We start from the raw sequence: 16,926 nt of genomic DNA, 5'->3' as shown, positions 1-16,926 counted from the left end.
GCATGTGACTGGTCACATGATGAGTCTAGACACTGGTCAGGTGATATGTCACATAACTGGTCATGTGACTATGAAAAGTTGAAAATGTAAAGTAAAGTAAATGGTCACATGACTGGTCATGTGACTTGGAAAATAAAAGTAGAAGTACAAAAGTGAAGCGTAAGTAGGTGCTGGTGTGTCAATTATAACAAATGCTCAGTATTGTGAAGTCTATGAAACGGCAGAGAGAAGATGTGCTTCCGCAGCTCTAAAGAGGGTCATTTTTATGGGAGCACCAGAAACGGCTTCCACTTCTTTCTTCAGAACTAGAAGGGTCAAATGATGTCTGCACTTTTAACATCCACTACCAGAGGTACCTCTCCCTAAAAATAGCAACATAGGCTAAGTAAAACTAACGCTAAATCGTTACCACAAAAACACACCTTTGTGACTTGTTTCAGCTACTTGCCCCTTTCTCTGCCTTGAGGTTCCAGAAGGAGTCGGCGCAGAGCGGCGATTTGTGGGCTCACGCTGGGCTCTCCTAGGTGTCTGATTTTTACATGTACGCTAGCTACATCATTGATGACAGCACCCTGTTGGAGTCTATGCGCTGATCCTAAAGAGAAATGAGCACTCAGGCCTGCAATAACTCCGTTCGAAGTTGGCGCAGTGATCGCGGTTGTCACGCCGGAATGGTGAGCGACCCTTGAGATGAATATTAGTTAAACGAACATTATACAGAGGTAATAGAAGACCTACAGTGCATTACGACTGCCGTATTGCAAACCATCAATTGCTTTGATGATACTGCTGTCTCCACCAACAACACTCGGTATACTTTTCATAACATCATAGACGGTACCATCGCCAGTGGACGGTTCTCCGGCGATGTCTTGCAATCCGATCGCAGAACCTGCAGCCACAAGTGCAGGCGCAAGGGATCCACCTTGCAAGTCGACCTGAACTGAGCCTGATGACATGTACGAAGCACAAGCGGCCTCCAACACGTTCGCGCAGACAAGTCGTCCGTTGTCGACAACAACCACGCCCCTAGATTCGCCCTCTTGGACCCCGAATGCCGCCTGTACAGTGCCAGCTTCTCGCGCCCATACACTCGATACATTATAGAAAATCACTAAATCTGTTACCGTACGCGAAGGCTCCAGAGGTGGGAGACTTTCGTATTTAATCGCGTCTGCAGCTTCTTTTTCGAAATCTGGGGTAGTGGGTGAAGATTGGAGGGAAGCGGGCTTGATCGATGCATGAGGAGAAGATATCTGTGGGATACCATCAATGATGACTTGCAAGGGAGTAGCTCCTAGGGCGAGGGGGTGACTGTCCCAGAGAACAACGTCTACAAAGGAAATGAGTGTGATCAAAATATTTGTGAGTGTATTCAGACTAGCCTGCATCGTACCCTTTGAGAGTCAAGTTATTAACGGCGTTCACATTTTTGAGTGAGAATAGATTTACCTTCTTTGATGTATCCCAACCTATGGTCCAATCCAAGTACTTCTGCAGCAGTGCTGATGACTGAGGCCAGTGCAACGTTTTCAGGTAAATCGTAATAGTGAGCCTGCTGTGCCTCATGCAGGAGGTAACGAGACTGGATAGCAGGATGATCACTCTGATAACAACAAGAATATCAGTGAATCATAATATCATGGTAAAGATGTGTTGTGATGAACCTCCATGATGACTTTGATGCCATCGTCGTGCAATAGTCGAGGCACGAACTCGGAGTGCCGGTAAGCTTCGCGTTTATACCTACAAGAAGTAATTAGAAAAGTCATATAGAAAAGTCACAATTTGCATTCACATACCGAGAAAATGCGGCAAACATAGCGACAGCAGGCGGGTGCTCTACAAATGATTTGAGCACAATTGTGGTACGAAAGACAAAGTCGCGAACCATATGCTTTCTTCAGAACATCTGAGACAAGGTAAGCCTCGTGAGCATGATGGAATGCTGCGACAGAGAACTGAAATTCATTGGATAGCTACAAGGACGTTTGGTAAATAACTGTGCCAAAAATCGCAAGTAAAAGTTATACTCTGACGAAGGCATCGAAATCCACAGCTTCATAGCAATGAGTATGAACCTATTCAGCCCTGTTAGATCTAGGGACCAAATAGGCATATATGCATGCACTTACTTTGACTTTTCCTCTTAGAACATCAACAAGGGCTTCCCACTGAAAGCTTTCTGGGAATGATCCAAGACCGGTCCAATCCCCCGCAAGAGCCTTGGAGCAATATTCTTCTTGAGAATTCTTGACCTGGCGTGCTCGATTGTACCTGGAAACAAATGGTTAGGTTGCTTGGCTCGGAGAAAGGAGATAGAAGTGGAAGTTATTCACGCTTCTCTGTACGACCAGACAGTATCCATTCTTGTCCCAGAATATGATAGCGCTGCGAACTTGTGAGAATTGCAATAGGAAGATCAGTATGACGACAAACATACAAGGGTTCTCTCCTATTGTGGTCACGAATGATCATCAGTATCAATGATGCAACACAGTAACATCACTAGACTAACCACACGCGTGCCTAGCGATGCGATTAGTGAAACGTTCAATAGATGCAGAGACACTAACACTAACTTCATGTGACGCCATCTAGGAGGGACTTCTAAATCAACATCTGAGCCATTTAACCCGAAAGGTGGCTCCACCAAGAGAGACGACGAAGATCGTTCTTGTGTGGAACGCAGTTTGATAGTAAATGCTTGCCCGCCTATGAGGGTATATTCAGTATGCAGATTTGTAATTTAAATGTTGGGTAAATAATACCGATAGCATCTGCTGAGCCCGGAAGAATCAACGAAGTAGTTACACCTCCTGCGATCGAGTGAGCATAACTATCATCGTGGGTGTTTAGGCCATCAATTGAGCGCAACCAAGGCAAAGTCAACCCTTTCATTGAGTTTGCATCACTTGCACCTGATAGTGCAGGCGCAGCATCAACTGACATATGTGAGTGCACATCAACTATTCTACATACAAGTGTTATGCTTATCTTTGTGCGCTGGAAAACGTAGACACGTACCCTGGGGTCAACCAAGTTCCCTAAGACGCGCATACAGCTGGTAAATACACCTTGTCAAGGCAAAAGCTAGAGAAGAACTCACGTGGGCATCTATAACCGTGATTTCCTTTGTACGATCCTTCGCAAGTATGGTTAGGTCAATTTCTCCAACTGACTTGATGAGACCCTTGTCCAAGAACAAGTCTGCCTGCAGCACGTCGAGACCATTGTCCAAGCCAGTCCAGATAGAGGCATTACGAATGACTATTGGGTTTGTCCCTGGCTGAAACCTGTCTAATTGCAAACGTTCGTTTGTAGATGCTCCTGGTCGCGTGTTTAGTGCACGGCACTTAGCAAGTGTTTCCTGTGCATGCCAAGGAACTGTGACAAATGTCTTGCCGGTTTTTCGTACTGGGCGTACATTTCTCGTTGCAGGAGGGACTCGATCGAGGTCGCGATGGACAGGGAGGCCTTTCTCCGAACCCATGGCTTTCTCAATGCCTTTCTAAGCCGAGAAACTCGCGACGATGTGGGAGACTTTTATTCACAGTAGCATAAAGTTGAATCTACTTATCCTTGCTCGTCCGAATAGGTGGTGCGATTGTAACGTAAGAGATCCTCAAGATGCGCTGGATACATGACAGTTCATTCATTTACGCACATATCTTGGACATCTCTACAATGTTTGCAATGGTGGCATAATGCAGTATTCTGGTGAAATAAATGTGAAATGGGTCTGGAGTTGTCTGTATAAAGCAAAGTCGTTCTTCTCGCATGTCTACCTCGTGGAGCACAGTGGGACGCGTCCGTCTTGATTCAGAGGGTTTCATACTTCAGGTACAGGCCACATGACGGCGTGAATCGAGCATGTGAGAGTGATTGGTTGAGATACCGGTCCCAAGTTAGGAGTGCACACACCAAGAAATGCAACGGATCAAGAAACAGGCAGATCAGAATAGAATACAATGAAACCAGGGTGTGATGATCGATGCATATGATGTTTGGACCAAGTAAACCCTCAGTGATTTGTTGCAGACGAGTAGTACAAGATGTGATTACCGTTTAGAAGGGTGGAGATGGAGACAACCGTCTGACCTCTACCTCGTGAACGAACAGCTGGGTGATGTCCACTAAAAGCTTCGATACTCGAGTCTAAGATTAGACGCGTGTGCAGCGATGTGGATTCTGGGGTTATTGGAGATTTGTATCCTCGGAATTACGACGGACAGTGGTGACCTTGTTCTCTTGGTGACTCAGTGGCACTGTCCGGCGGCGACATCGAACGTGGCTGCAGAATCCGTACTAGCCTGAGTGCGGATAGCCGTATAGGGGTCGTGACCTGTGACTGTTGTTGTCACGGTTAGTCACGGGATGTTTATGTAATCAGCCCTAATTGCTCCCATTTTTTCCCATCACTCATCATCAATCTCGCACCGTCGTTCGTCGTCGCCGTTCTTTCCATCTCGTCGCCGTCGTCGTCGATGCACTCCCTCCTGGCATGATAATACTCGACGAAGAAGACCAGCAGAAGTTGAAGGATGATTCCGCCACTGGTCCGACTTTGCGTTTCCCAGAACGCGTGGCAGGCGGCAGACGTCCATTCAGTCCCCTTCCCGACTACGAGACGTCTCAGGCCTTGGCCCTCAACCTCAATCGCTCCCCATCTCCGTCCCCAGAATCTCTCCGCAAACCTCCTGTGAAAAAACGTTTTGATGCTCGGTTCTGGAAAGCCACTCTCTGCGCTTTAACCATCTACATTACCCTCTCCATCGTCATCGGCATTCCCCTAATAGTCACTGTGCGTTCAATTTCCTCCTATGGCCCAGCCACACACTCACCTTTCGCAGAAAACCCGCAACGATAACACCAACACCATCCAGTCCTATTCCCTATCTTCTCTCTCATACCCCGTTCCATGGCAGGATAAAAACTCAAATCCTGCATACACAAACAACATTGTCGGTGTCGTCCAGAGCGGCTACACCCCAGTCTGCAGTAACTGGACATCATCCAACGCTATCGGCTACACAGACATTATACTGTCAACGTGTGTCTTTCTTTATTGCCATGCACACAGAACGTTCTTAAAAAATTTATTTGTTGAATCAGCGTCCAGTACAACGTTTCAGCTAATGGAGACTACAGTTTCTCCACCAACGCTTCTTATAACCAGGATTTCGACTTCATCAGTGGCGACCTTATCGTTGACATGAATCCCGACAATACCACAGACAGTGCTGTCCTTCTGATCACCATGCAGGCATCGAGTAGTATCATAAACAACCAGACGCTTGTCTGTGTGATCGCAGCCGATAACTATACTGATCTTTCCGTCTATGTCGGTCTTTTTAGTCTCGCATCTAGAGTGGGCAATCTGACTCTGCTTTCGCAGGTTCCCGGCAACGTCACCGACACTGATTCTCTCATGTTGAATTTCACTTTGCTCTTCCCTCAGACAATCGGCCCTGCCTACGTCAACAGTTTTTCCACATTTCTGCCGATGTTTCTTCAGAAATTCGGCAATTTGGGCCCTAATGTCAATTTCCAGCAAGTTGATATAGAAGGTCCTCTATCGGAAGTTTCTGTTGGTGTATGTTTACCCTCGTCTCGCGCTATCAGTTCTTCTAGAAGCTAATTGTTTCATGATCCCCAGTCAATGCAAGCAGAATCGATACTAGTTGAAACTTCACTAGAACCAATAACTGGTCAGTTTGATGTTACGAGTGGTCTGACTTTAAGCACCATTAAAGCGTATGTCATCTATCATTCGTCGAAACACTTGTTTCTTATAATCTGTACCTCGAATAGCCCTATTGATGCCAACATCTCCCTCTATAACGACCCCAAATCAGAGTATCCTACTCTGCTTGCTCTCAGCACTGGATACGAGTACGTCGTTGCGCTTTACACTGCCCCTAACTAGACTGACAATCTTTTAGTAATATCACTGCAAATGTGACATTGCTTGCCCCAAATAAAGTGACACCAACTCGGCCAAATTTCATTGCCACCATGCGCACTTTTAAGGGCGCACTCAATGCAGCCATCTCTCACGATCCTTCATCACCGCCAACAGTACTGAGGCTGCGTGCGCAGAATGACCTTGGTCCATCGAATGTGACTCTTGATCGGAAGTATCAGGGGACGTTTGATGTGCGGACGAAGCTAGCCACAGCGACGGTTGCGGAAGGCGCAGATCCGCCTGCTTCATCTGGCGGAGCTAGCCCGCGTGAGTATCAATTTGATTTCATCTCTGGGTATCGGGTATATGGATGGGTGGGGTGGGGTCAACGACCGGTTTATTGGGACTATGACCAACAGGGTGAAGCGGTAGTGGAGAGTCTCACTCGACAACGTGACGCTGTCGATGGATGGTGCTGGGCTTGAGTGAACTGACAGAGACTTGGATTAATCTTGTGGATATACATTCTGTGCATACACGTTCGTCGTTCTGTCCAAGTTTTTACAGGTCATTCTTTTTTTCGGCAGAGGTCTACTTTGACTTTGCATGGCATTTGTAATATTATTATTTGCAACCCACTGTACTACCATAGGGAGGTTATGGTAATTTGCTATAGATGGACTATTTTCGCTCTTTAAGCATCTTTAAGGCTCGAGAAGAACGCTAGCATGCGGACACAGATGCCCATTAAGAGATAAGGATAAGTTATCATATATCTTCCTAATATATTCTTTAACACATCATGTTGCTTCAAAGCATGGCAAGGCATCAGAGATCTATACGCGTCGGCTGGTCATTGGATGTGTAGAAGTCTTCTATGTCGTCAACAAGGTGAGGGGGAGGGGGAGAAGCTGAGAATAATGGAAGGACTCACATGCCCCCGGATTATGGGCCGTAACAGCACATGACAATACTGAACGGCGCGCCCGTCAAAACGTGTTCTGCGAGATGCGATACACAACAATAATCCTCAAGAGATGGTCCTGTGGCCACACGTAGGTAGATTTGGGAAAACAGCCCCGGATTTGCAAAACCACCAGCTTCCATTTCAGAGCCTTCTGTCGTAAGAAAACCGCGCATGGTTTTGGAAATTCGACGCTAGCAAGGATCCAGATGCCTAGGTCGAGGTTATCTCCAAACCAAGTGCTTTTAAAACATACCGATGCTCCTTGTAGATAAGTACGACGTTAGTTATCATGATCCATGATAATTTTCTCAGGTCCACTCTCGAAAGGCAGGTCCACGTCGAAGATGTTTCATATATTATCTTGGCCTTGAGGTGGATTTTAACTCGTGATGTATTGAGACATTAGCTATTGCTATCATTAGAACTCAGATCGTTGTATGTCGATGTCCTGCCAATGATGATACTGGTGGAAAGCGAGATCGCAGGGCGCTTGTTAGAACACTGCTTTGAGGAAATTAGGCGCTTGTCGGGGGCACAGGAGACACGCTTATGTAATACCCTTACCATATAAGGTATAGAGGAACATTCAAATACAACTTTCCGTTCGACAACCCAGCTTTTACTGATTTGTTTTTCGAGGGCAATTGCTCTCTCTCGGTGCCTGCAAGATGCCCATAGCGTTGGCAAGAAACGATGTAATAGTATAGACTTCAACTTTAACAATGTGAGAAATTCAATTTCGATTAGTTTGATTTTGTATTACCTATAAGTATTCGTCATTATTGCTGGCTAACGATTGCGTGATATTGTCTCATCGCAGATGAACTCGCGCTACCCATATAACACACCTCACAACTTTGAATTGACCATTTAATTCCCCGAGGTGGTGTTGGTCAAGACTCTTCAAACGCTGACATCATACTTCGTGGCGTTGCTTCTCTCGATACCGTTCAGACAAATTCATATTCCGGCACTCACAAAATGGCCAACGCTCCTCACGGTGGAATTCTAAAAGTATGTCAGCTCCTTCCTTTGAGCACGCAATCTAACTTATAATGACGCAGGACCTTGTCGCCAGAGACGAACCTATATCTGCACAACTCGGCGAAGAGGCTTCAAGGCTATCTGACATTATTCTTACTGAGGTTTGTTGTAGATATGTCTTATAGCGCAGTTCATCACTGACGCTCGTCATATTCTCAGCGACAACTCTGTGATCTTGAACTTATCATCAATGGAGGTTTCAGCCCATTGGAGGGTTTCATGAACGAACAAGACTACAACAGGTTGTGTTTTATGACCTGTCGTACCACAAATAGTTCAGAATGCTTACTTGCACATTGCTCATAGTGTGGTCGATACTTTACGGTTAGCTGATGGGACTCTCTTCCCTATGCCAATTACACTGGACGCGTCCCGCGATGACGTCGAGCGACTATCCATCACAGCTGGTGCCCGTATAACTCTTCGTGACCCTCGTGACGACCAAGCATTGGCAATCATCACCGTTGATGACGTGTATACTCATGATCGAGTAAGAGAAGCTATCCAGGTCTTTGGTGCAGATGACCCAGCACATCCATCCGTGTCCTATCTCCGCAACCGTGTCAAGGAATTCTACATCGGAGGAAAAGTGCAGGCCATCCAGGCTCCTACACACTTCGACTACGTCGCCCTACGTTGTAAGTCATGCCGCACCGATCGTTTAAGTCCAAGACGAACTGATGGATCGCACAATTAGACACTCCCTCTGAGCTGCGCTCTCATTTCAGGAAACTCGCTTGGCGTAAAGTTGTTGCCTTCCAAACACGAAACCCGATGCACCGCGCCCATCGCGAACTCACAGTCCGTGCCGCACGGCAAAGACAAGCTAACGTACTCATACATCCTGTTGTCGGTCTCACCAAACCTGGAGACGTCGACCACTACACCCGTGTGCGCGTTTATGAGGCAATCATGGCGAAATACCCTAATGGCATGGGCCATCTCGCTCTGCTTCCCCTAGCCATGCGAATGGCGGGCCCGCGTGAGGCCGTTTGGCATGCTATTATCCGCAAAAACTTCGGAGCTACTCACTTCATTGTTGGAAGAGATCATGCTGGCCCAGGAAAGAACTCGCAAGGCAGAGATTTTTACGGTCCTTATGATGCGCAGGAGCTTGTCGAGAAGTATAAAGACGAGCTACAGATTGAAATGGTACCATTCCAGCAGATGACATACCTCCCTTCATCAGACGAGTACCAACCCGTCGATGAGATTCCAGCTGGTGTACAGACGCTTGATATTTCTGGTACAGAATTGCGCAAACGTCTAAAAACGGGAGCGCCTATCCCAGATTGGTTTAGCTACGAGTAAGTTTCTCATTTATATCACTCGATGGATCAATGTTGATTGCATACTCCAGTGCCGTTGTAAAGACGCTCCGAGAGAGTTACCCCCCACGACACAAACAAGGCTTTGTTCTCTTCCTCACTGGACTATACAACTCAGGCAAGGACTCAATTGCAAAAGCACTCCAGGTATCCTTGAACGAGCAAGGTGGTCGGAGCGTGTCTCTTCTGCTGGGCGAAACCGTGCGGTCTGACCTTACACCGCAACATGGTTATACTTCAGAAGAGCGACACGAACACCTACAGCGCATCGCATTCGTTGCGTCCGAACTCACTCGTGCGGGTGCTGCTGTTATTGCAGCCCCTGTCGCCCCGGAGGAGCGCTCACGAGCGGTTGTACGTGATACTGTTGTACAGTCTGGTGGTACTGGCGGAAATTTCTTCTTGATTCATGTGGCAACTCCTCTGGACCACTGTGAACAGACGGACAGACGGGGGGTGTATGCTCAGGCGCGGCAGGGTGAGATCAAGGGCTTTGTGGGCGTGGACACTGCATACGAGGCACCATCCAAGGCGGATCTTGTAGTTGACGTGACTACACAAAGCATTCCAGAGATTGTACACAGTAAGCTCACCATTCTTCTCAATTTGCTGTGCATGATTTACTGACGACGTACGCTAGGTATTGTGCTGCTCTTAGAGACCAACGCATTGCTATGACAAGTTTTATGACTTTTACTTAGGCGTATACTGACGCTCATAGATAGATTTTGCATTTGTAATGATATGTCAATCATTTATTTTGGACTACGAGCACAACCGTTATACGCGTCACGTCCAGGTGATGTCTAGCTAGGTACATTCTGATGTAATAGGATTTTTTTCTCCAAGCCATGATGCATGCTCGTAACTAACTAAAGGCACAACCATTACCTCGTCTCCATCTCTCGGCTTGCCCATATTACGCCAACACGGTGCACACAGTACGCACGGACTCTCGCCGAGACGCATATCACCTACGATGGAGTATACTGCAGGCACTCTCGTACAGGCACGGCAATGATCGAGGGAAGCAGGTGTTATTTGCAGTGTCAGAGGATATCCTGTTGGTGGATCGGAAGGATGGGGTAATCTATGGAATGTAAATAAACATCCAGGAATGAAAAACAGAACACTGACCTTATTTGATCTACAATGACAAAATGTTCACAGCTCCCCTGGTGGAGGAACCAATACGGCTCATTAATTCTGAGGGTAAGCGTTTCAAATACTGTGTCCTGAAGCGACCTGCCGCTCTTCATCACCCGTGGTCGCTGCTCCTGCGGGAGTCTTCCTAAATATGCAAGCAGCTTGCTTTTTGGAATAATATGATTTAGCATGGCACTGATAGTCGATGAGACTCACTCTGCATTAACACCTTCGTCAGTCTCATCATAAATAATGCCCTCTATACAAAATACAAAGCCCATTCGATCGCTTTGGCCACGAGCCCCCTGGCCCAATTCGTATCCTATTGCATGCCCTTCATCGTCTAAATTCTCATCTGGAATTTCGTTAGAAATACAGGGGATCACTTCAACCAAGTCTGCGAGGCTTTGCGTAGAGATGACAACGTGCTGTGAGACTCGAGAGAACGAATTGTGGGACCAGGGAATCCTGTTGTGTACACTGATCGTAATCAGGGCTTGACCAGAAGATGGATAAGATGTATCCGTGGATATACTCGTTCTGGTGTCCGACGAATGTGGGATCGGGGTTTGGTTCAAGGAAAGCACCCCTCTTCCCATTCTTTTAGCGGTGGTTAAAGCATTCTGATCGCCATTTTTTGACGGACGAATGAAAAGTGCAGAGCCAGGTGGTAGTCTATAAACATACTTGCATAAGCACCATCTTCCACACTCGATATCAAGGATGAACAGTTCATTACATACGACCAGCAATTAAGTTGTATAGCGTCTAGTTTTTCTTGAAGCGATTTGACCTCGGGCCTGTCAGCAAGTCCCTCCTCATCCTGGCGTTTGCGTTTGCGGCCTCCGCGGTTACTTGCGGTTGTACGACTGGACTTGCTGGTGTCAGCTTGGTCGTATATGGCTCCGACTGCAGTCTCGTGGTTTTTGATCAAATGAGCAGACACGATTGGGTTATTCCAAGCGTCTTCAGCGGACGACTTGAGTTCGGCGATGCTGTTCTATGACTTGTTAGTATCATTTATGACCGAAAGAGAATCCAGCGGCTTGGTATCTTGAGTTGTGATGTCAACATAAGAGAACGCACCTTCCTAAACATTCAGCCTGGACGGCATCCATCTTCTCCTGGGTGAGGTTCTCCCACCTGGCATTCAATGTAGAGATTGCTGATGAGCTGCCTCCCGGGCCAAATCTACTTCCTGCATCCTGGAGGAACTTGGAAACGTCGATTGGCTCAGATGGAGGGCCAAAAAGTGATTCGTGAGCATGATTCAATGTCATTTTGCAGTAAAGATGGAGGGCTGTAATAGATTTACTGGACGGTCACGGGATCACTGGTGTGCTGATCACGGTTATTTCCGAGTCAGCAAGTGCACAGCATGAGTTCAGAAACGCTCATGATGAATGTAACCGACGAGCTAGGCTCTACCGGGGTTCTCTCCCCAATGATGTGCTCAAGGACCTATCGTTACATGATACGCCGATTCTTAGTATAGAAATTATCATGATACAGGCCCTTTCGGAGGCAAGCATCATATCACCATCATCTAAGTACCGACATTCAGTGTGTTGTGTTGTTATATCTTGCTGTACTCTGTCCACTTGCTGATAGTGAACCTCCACAGATTCCCCGCACCATAATAATCCCCTGTCGTCCCTGATATGTCACTTATCTGCTGGGTGCAGGGTAGCGATATCAATTACGGAGGATTCTCGCTTCCTTTTCCCAATGCACAGACGGTGGGTGGAACAGGACGAAATCTGGTCTGATCGTATGTTTTGTACAGCCATGATGACCATAATCATACACTGGTAGGTGATATTGTGATAGCAGCCCGCGCTCGCCTGTGTCGCTGTATATAAAGTTCATCGTGTATATCTATGACTCTGTCGGCGACTCAGCCTTGCTATCACCCCAGCGAGCATACAGGAACAATTGCATACATACTCAAATTGTGGGAGGGCCAGAATGTCGTCCGAGTCACTTTCCGTTTCTTTCCGTTCTGGCTTGCAGACGTCCAAGGTTTGTACGCAATTAGTTATCAATTTTATCCTACTTGCCATCTCATGTCTTGCAGTACTTCAATAGTAAGGACTTCGCATGTCCGTTCAGGAAATACTGCTAACATTCAAGTTATATTTTTGAACAGTCGCAGCATTCGCACTATGGGTAAGAATATGCAGCTGATGACTATAACTAACACACTCACACTGACAAATACTTAGGTGTTCGATTATTGCATTACGCTCGAAACCGAGGTTCGCTACTTTGTTTCTTTCAACGTTGTCTCATTAAGTCGGAGAAACACAGGTGTTCTGGGTCTGGGGTAAGAAATGGGGACTTACCCGTTTCATGTTCACAATCTCGCGCTATCTTACACTAGTGTGTGCGACCATGATTGCGTATAGTGAGTGAGAATCATGTTGGTATCATTCTGCTCTCATTCAATTTGGCGAGTCAGGCGCTTTCCAAACAGTGCCGGACAATGTTAGCTTGACCATCCCCTCTTATTTCATTCACGTGTATATTTATAATGATATTATTTAGTGCTCAACGTTGTCATACTTGGTGGTCGGTAGGTCTTTTTTGATGCTCAAAATAAACAGTTTCGCACCTCACTACGGTCATTTGAAAGTTGAAATTGTTATTATCACTCTATCTACAGAAGGTACCGCCGACTTATTCTTGTCATATCCAATCTAACTGTCAGCATCTCAGGTCTTTTGGTCATGCGAATGTACGCATTTTGGAAGTGTAGTAAGAGATTTTTGTTGCAGTTGCTTCCTTTTTCCCTTGTACGCGTTTCTGATCAAGTACACTGTTCATAAACTCATCAAGTAGGGAATTCCCTAGATCATAGTCTTGGGCGGTACAATACTGCCAGCTAAAGTGAACATAAATGACGGTCATTGTAAGATATTAATTTCTACCGCGTTCTCGCAGCTGACTTTTCCTCAATCATAAGCAAACTTAGGACTCTGCTTCTTATTCGGCCCTGAATCTTTCGTGTTCTACTATATGTTTGTGATCGTCTTTGAAATCGGTACGTTTTCAAAATTTGGATGATAGCCTTGGATTTATATGTCGTACCTAGTTTCGTTGTGTTTGACTCTTTTTAGAAGATACAACCACTACTACTCATCAAGGAGTAATTTGATACGAACACTTTATCGTGATGGCTTGTTATATATCGGCTCCATCATCTGTGCGTTTATCTTCTTCCACTAACTTGCCCGCAGTCCGCTTTATAGTAGTAACTTTTAGTGATCACTTTGGCCAACATTATCCTTTATTGCTCTTTCCCTGTGAGTGGTTTTTCCTACCTATTGTCGTCTGTTCGGTTTGAGGATGAACCTTTTGTGATCTGGCCTTCATCATCAGGCTCAATACAACGAATCCCTTGCAACGTACGCTCGTCTCTGCTGCCAACAGTCCAATCATCTCATCTCTAGGTTCCTTGCAGATTTCAACTCGTCCTACATAGTATACTCGCATCCCGCATTCTGTTCAACCTTCACGAAAGTGACACAATCCCATATTCGGGCACGGTACCCGCATCCAGCATTCGGTTCAACCATCATGAAAATGACGCACATACATATTTAGACACGATACTCCTGTCGGTCCCATCAGCAGGAGAAGAACGACCCGCGGCTGAAAGGCAGGTAGAATCCTCTCCTGTGCAAGAAACGGAGTGACGAGCTATTAGTCGTTAATTCCTGAAGGACAGAGATGATCCAGGACATAGCTGCATGTCCTTCGGAATGTAGTTATATAGATTTTGTTTTTATGTATCAAGATATATGCATGAATTTAACCTTGTAACGCCCTTTGTACACGACTTTGAATGATTAATCAGCGGGTGAGAGAATTGTACTAATAATAGGTGTTTGTCACGCGTGTTCAGGAACCGTATCCTCATGATGAGGTACAATCCTGATCAAAGTGTTTATTAGTATATCCAGGCCTTGATGGGACTTGGAGCTGGTTGGCAAGATGCCTACTACCAGTCCCTACCCATTGTGCTGGCTGGCTGGGAATGATACCCAGTCTCTGATCTGTGATATAAAGTGGTAGCGGTGGTTAAGAAAGCCTGTGAGGGCTATGAGAAGTAAGATAGCAAATGATACCTCTAGCCCTAGAGCCAGAGGTGTAATGGGAAAAGTGTTCGAGAGCCAAGACATAGAGAAGATAAGAAAATAGTAAAATGGTCCTTACAACTAGGAGTTGATACCAAACTCATGGCCTTTGCTCTTCTCCAATCTCTCCCATGCATTCCTGAATGGCAAATATTTCAGTCATCAGTAATCAACACGATTGAAGAAAATAAACTTACCTTTGATGCAGTTGAGATCCGGATCACTGCAGAAGTTGCATGACAGTCAGGGAAGGCCCCTGGAGGTTCCAAATCAGCACTCAAATCCGAGGAGAAGTGGTGTGACTTCCACAAAGCCAAATCACACAACACCTCGGAGTGTCAAACACTTCAGTCAGCTGGAAAAAGTCAAAGGAAGAAGGGAAAGGAAAGACACAAGGATAAAGGAAAAGAGAAGGAAAAGGCAAATACAGCGGAGCAATCATCTGGATCTGACTCTGAGGAGGAACAGAGTCATATTGCATTGGATCATGTACATATTTCCAAGCCCCTTGCTAAACGCATTCAAGCTTACCTTGTGTCGGAACCCGATAAGACCAAACAACAATTATTATTGACTTCGGAGCAACATCCCACATGGTCCCTCACCGCTCCTGGTTTGAGCCAGGAACATACCATGTTCTGCATCCTCCGAGGACAATCAGTTTTGGGGATGAATCCTCTGTAAATGCCATTGGCATTGGAACAGTAATCCTACAAGCAACTGTTGGCAAAAAGGACTACAATATTGCACTGTCAAATGTCTTACTTGTGCCAAACTTCACTTTAGCACTCGTCTCTGTCCACAAATTGTCCAAAATGGGGTTATCAGCACTTTTTCCAGCAGGGTCAAACACTTGTGAAGTTTGGAAAAAGGAGGAACTTATCCTCACTGCCTTACACAAGCGAGGACTTTATCACATCCAAGCAAAACCTGAAATCAACCTGGAGTCAGCTTTTGCAGCAGTAGATGTAAATTTATTGCACAGGAGAATGGGACACATTGGAACGGACCACTTGCAACAAATGGTTACAAAAGGACAGCTCCAGAACATAGACACCCTTACCGGAACCCCAGACTTTTGTGAACCTTGTGCTTTAGGAAAGATGAAGAAATTACCTTTCAAGTCCACTGGAGGAAACCGGGCCAAGCGCCCCATACAAATTGTGCACACAGATATTGGAGGACCAATCAAACCAACTTCCAGGGAGGGTTTTCGGTACTGGATTATCATTGTAGATGATTTCTCCAAATTTCCATGGATATATTTCCTAAAACATAAAAGTGAAGCACTGGAATGATACAAACAATGGAAAGAAGATGTCCAAACATTCTTCCGGACTCATTTGGGAGAAGAAAACTTCACTCCACTATACACAGAATTCCTCCGGAGCAATGGGGGAGGAGAATATACTGGCAATGCATTCAAAAATCAACTCCGAGGAGATGGTGTCATCCAAGAAACTACAGCTGCAGATACTCCGGAACAAAATGGCATTGCAGAACACATGAATCAGACATTGGCTACATTAGCAACCACTATGCTCTATGATTCCAAGCTCCCAAAGTTATTTTGGGTAGATGCCATGCAAACAGCTGCATATATCACAGCACGCAGCCCAGCATCAGGACTCCATGGAAAGACCCCATATGAAATACTGTTTAAAAGGAGAGTTGATCCAACTTTGTTTTGCCCTTTTGGATGCCAAGCATATGCCTTGATTCTGAAAGGCAAAAGGCAAGGGAAGTTTTACTCCAAGGGGAGCAAAGCCATAATGATTGGCTACACACATGGAAAGCAAGCCTACAAACTCCTAGACACTGAAAAACAAACTGTGTTTTCCAGTTGGCATGTCATATTCAATGAATCCGGAAAGGTACCAAAGGACAACACTGCTCCCTGGAACACAGACACTAGCACAGATCAGTGGGAGGGACTCATTGCAGAGAATGCTCACCATCCAGACCAAAATACATTGGAGGAGGATGATGCTGACCCTCGGATCCGAGATCCAAATGAATTGCAAATGGAACCACATCTCCAAGGAGATGTTCCACAAGCAATGGAACCATATCAGCATGGAGATGTTCCAAGAACAGTGGAGCAATACCTCCGTGGAGACGTTCCGAGAGCAGTGGGAGCACCTGATCAGCTAAGACACCCTCCACAACAGTTTCTACAACCAAGACCTGAACACTGGCCATCTTCAGAATGGAAACCCAAAGTAGAGTCACAGTCAGTGGGAGGACAGCCCCTCAACATACAGCCAGCTGATGTGGAAAAAGTCCGAATACAGCTAGACAGCCTGTCCATTGGATCAGCTTCTGGAAGGCATACAACACCTCTGAGGAGTCATCCAATGCCTTCGAGGAGTGATTTAACACCTTCAGGAGTGA

At 46.0% G+C, this 16,926-nt stretch overlaps 7 protein-coding genes across 7 annotated transcripts; 3 read left to right on the top strand and 4 right to left on the bottom strand.

Moving 5' to 3' along the window:
- Nucleotides 1-293: 293 nt before the first annotated feature.
- Nucleotides 294-3,493, bottom strand: SERLADRAFT_414896 (uncharacterized protein; the record flags this gene model as incomplete). Its single annotated transcript, XM_007317275.1, has 13 exons — nucleotides 294-362; nucleotides 423-684; nucleotides 739-1,333; nucleotides 1,453-1,606; nucleotides 1,668-1,746; nucleotides 1,803-1,842; nucleotides 1,892-1,979; nucleotides 2,034-2,081; nucleotides 2,136-2,277; nucleotides 2,583-2,715; nucleotides 2,922-2,974; nucleotides 3,028-3,047; nucleotides 3,110-3,493. 12 exons carry the CDS (start codon nucleotides 3,491-3,493, stop codon nucleotides 441-443), a joined length of 1,980 nt encoding a protein of 659 aa, XP_007317337.1.
- A 958-nt stretch (nucleotides 3,494-4,451) lies between these two features.
- SERLADRAFT_448212 (uncharacterized protein) lies at nucleotides 4,452-6,604 on the top strand (the record flags this gene model as incomplete). The annotated part of the gene is made up of 7 exons (XM_007317274.1): nucleotides 4,452-4,804; nucleotides 4,854-5,053; nucleotides 5,116-5,344; nucleotides 5,399-5,596; nucleotides 5,660-5,757; nucleotides 5,815-5,895; nucleotides 5,946-6,604. The coding sequence occupies 7 exons, from the start codon at nucleotides 4,505-4,507 to the stop codon at nucleotides 6,391-6,393; spliced, it is 1,554 nt and encodes a 517-aa protein (XP_007317336.1).
- A 10-nt stretch (nucleotides 6,605-6,614) lies between these two features.
- Nucleotides 6,615-7,607, bottom strand: SERLADRAFT_465030 (uncharacterized protein; the record flags this gene model as incomplete). The annotated part of the gene is made up of 4 exons (XM_007317273.1): nucleotides 6,615-6,783; nucleotides 6,843-7,066; nucleotides 7,129-7,379; nucleotides 7,440-7,607. The coding sequence occupies 2 exons, from the start codon at nucleotides 7,164-7,166 to the stop codon at nucleotides 6,898-6,900; spliced, it is 207 nt and encodes a 68-aa protein (XP_007317335.1).
- Nucleotides 7,608-7,755: 148 nt separating this feature from the next.
- On the top strand, nucleotides 7,756-10,415 carry SERLADRAFT_465027 (uncharacterized protein; the record flags this gene model as incomplete). The annotated part of the gene is made up of 8 exons (XM_007317272.1): nucleotides 7,756-7,889; nucleotides 7,940-8,020; nucleotides 8,079-8,161; nucleotides 8,226-8,557; nucleotides 8,617-9,226; nucleotides 9,280-9,830; nucleotides 9,888-10,338; nucleotides 10,386-10,415. 7 exons carry the CDS (start codon nucleotides 7,857-7,859, stop codon nucleotides 9,923-9,925), a joined length of 1,728 nt encoding a protein of 575 aa, XP_007317334.1.
- A 53-nt stretch (nucleotides 10,416-10,468) lies between these two features.
- On the bottom strand, nucleotides 10,469-11,673 carry SERLADRAFT_436970 (uncharacterized protein; the record flags this gene model as incomplete). The annotated part of the gene is made up of 4 exons (XM_007317271.1): nucleotides 10,469-10,538; nucleotides 10,610-11,068; nucleotides 11,137-11,388; nucleotides 11,480-11,673. The coding sequence occupies 4 exons, from the start codon at nucleotides 11,671-11,673 to the stop codon at nucleotides 10,469-10,471; spliced, it is 975 nt and encodes a 324-aa protein (XP_007317333.1).
- Nucleotides 11,674-11,798: 125 nt separating this feature from the next.
- SERLADRAFT_465024 (uncharacterized protein) lies at nucleotides 11,799-12,351 on the bottom strand (the record flags this gene model as incomplete). Its single annotated transcript, XM_007317270.1, is given in 2 exon segments — nucleotides 11,799-12,299; nucleotides 12,319-12,351. The coding sequence occupies 1 exon segment, from the start codon at nucleotides 12,260-12,262 to the stop codon at nucleotides 12,089-12,091; it is 174 nt and encodes a 57-aa protein (XP_007317332.1).
- Nucleotides 12,352-16,070: 3,719 nt separating this feature from the next.
- SERLADRAFT_340131 (uncharacterized protein) lies at nucleotides 16,071-16,367 on the top strand (the record flags this gene model as incomplete). Its single annotated transcript, XM_007317269.1, has 1 exon — nucleotides 16,071-16,367. A coding segment is annotated over one exon (297 nt), but the record flags the coding sequence as incomplete, so codon positions are not given.
- Between the last annotated feature and the right edge of the window lie 559 nt (nucleotides 16,368-16,926).

The sequence above is a fragment of the Serpula lacrymans genome (assembly GCF_000218685.1).
Source record: "Serpula lacrymans var. lacrymans S7.9 unplaced genomic scaffold SERLAscaffold_6, whole genome shotgun sequence".
Taxonomy (NCBI): Eukaryota; Fungi; Basidiomycota; class Agaricomycetes; order Boletales; family Serpulaceae; genus Serpula; species Serpula lacrymans.
This window is presented reverse-complemented; position numbering and strand designations above follow the sequence as displayed.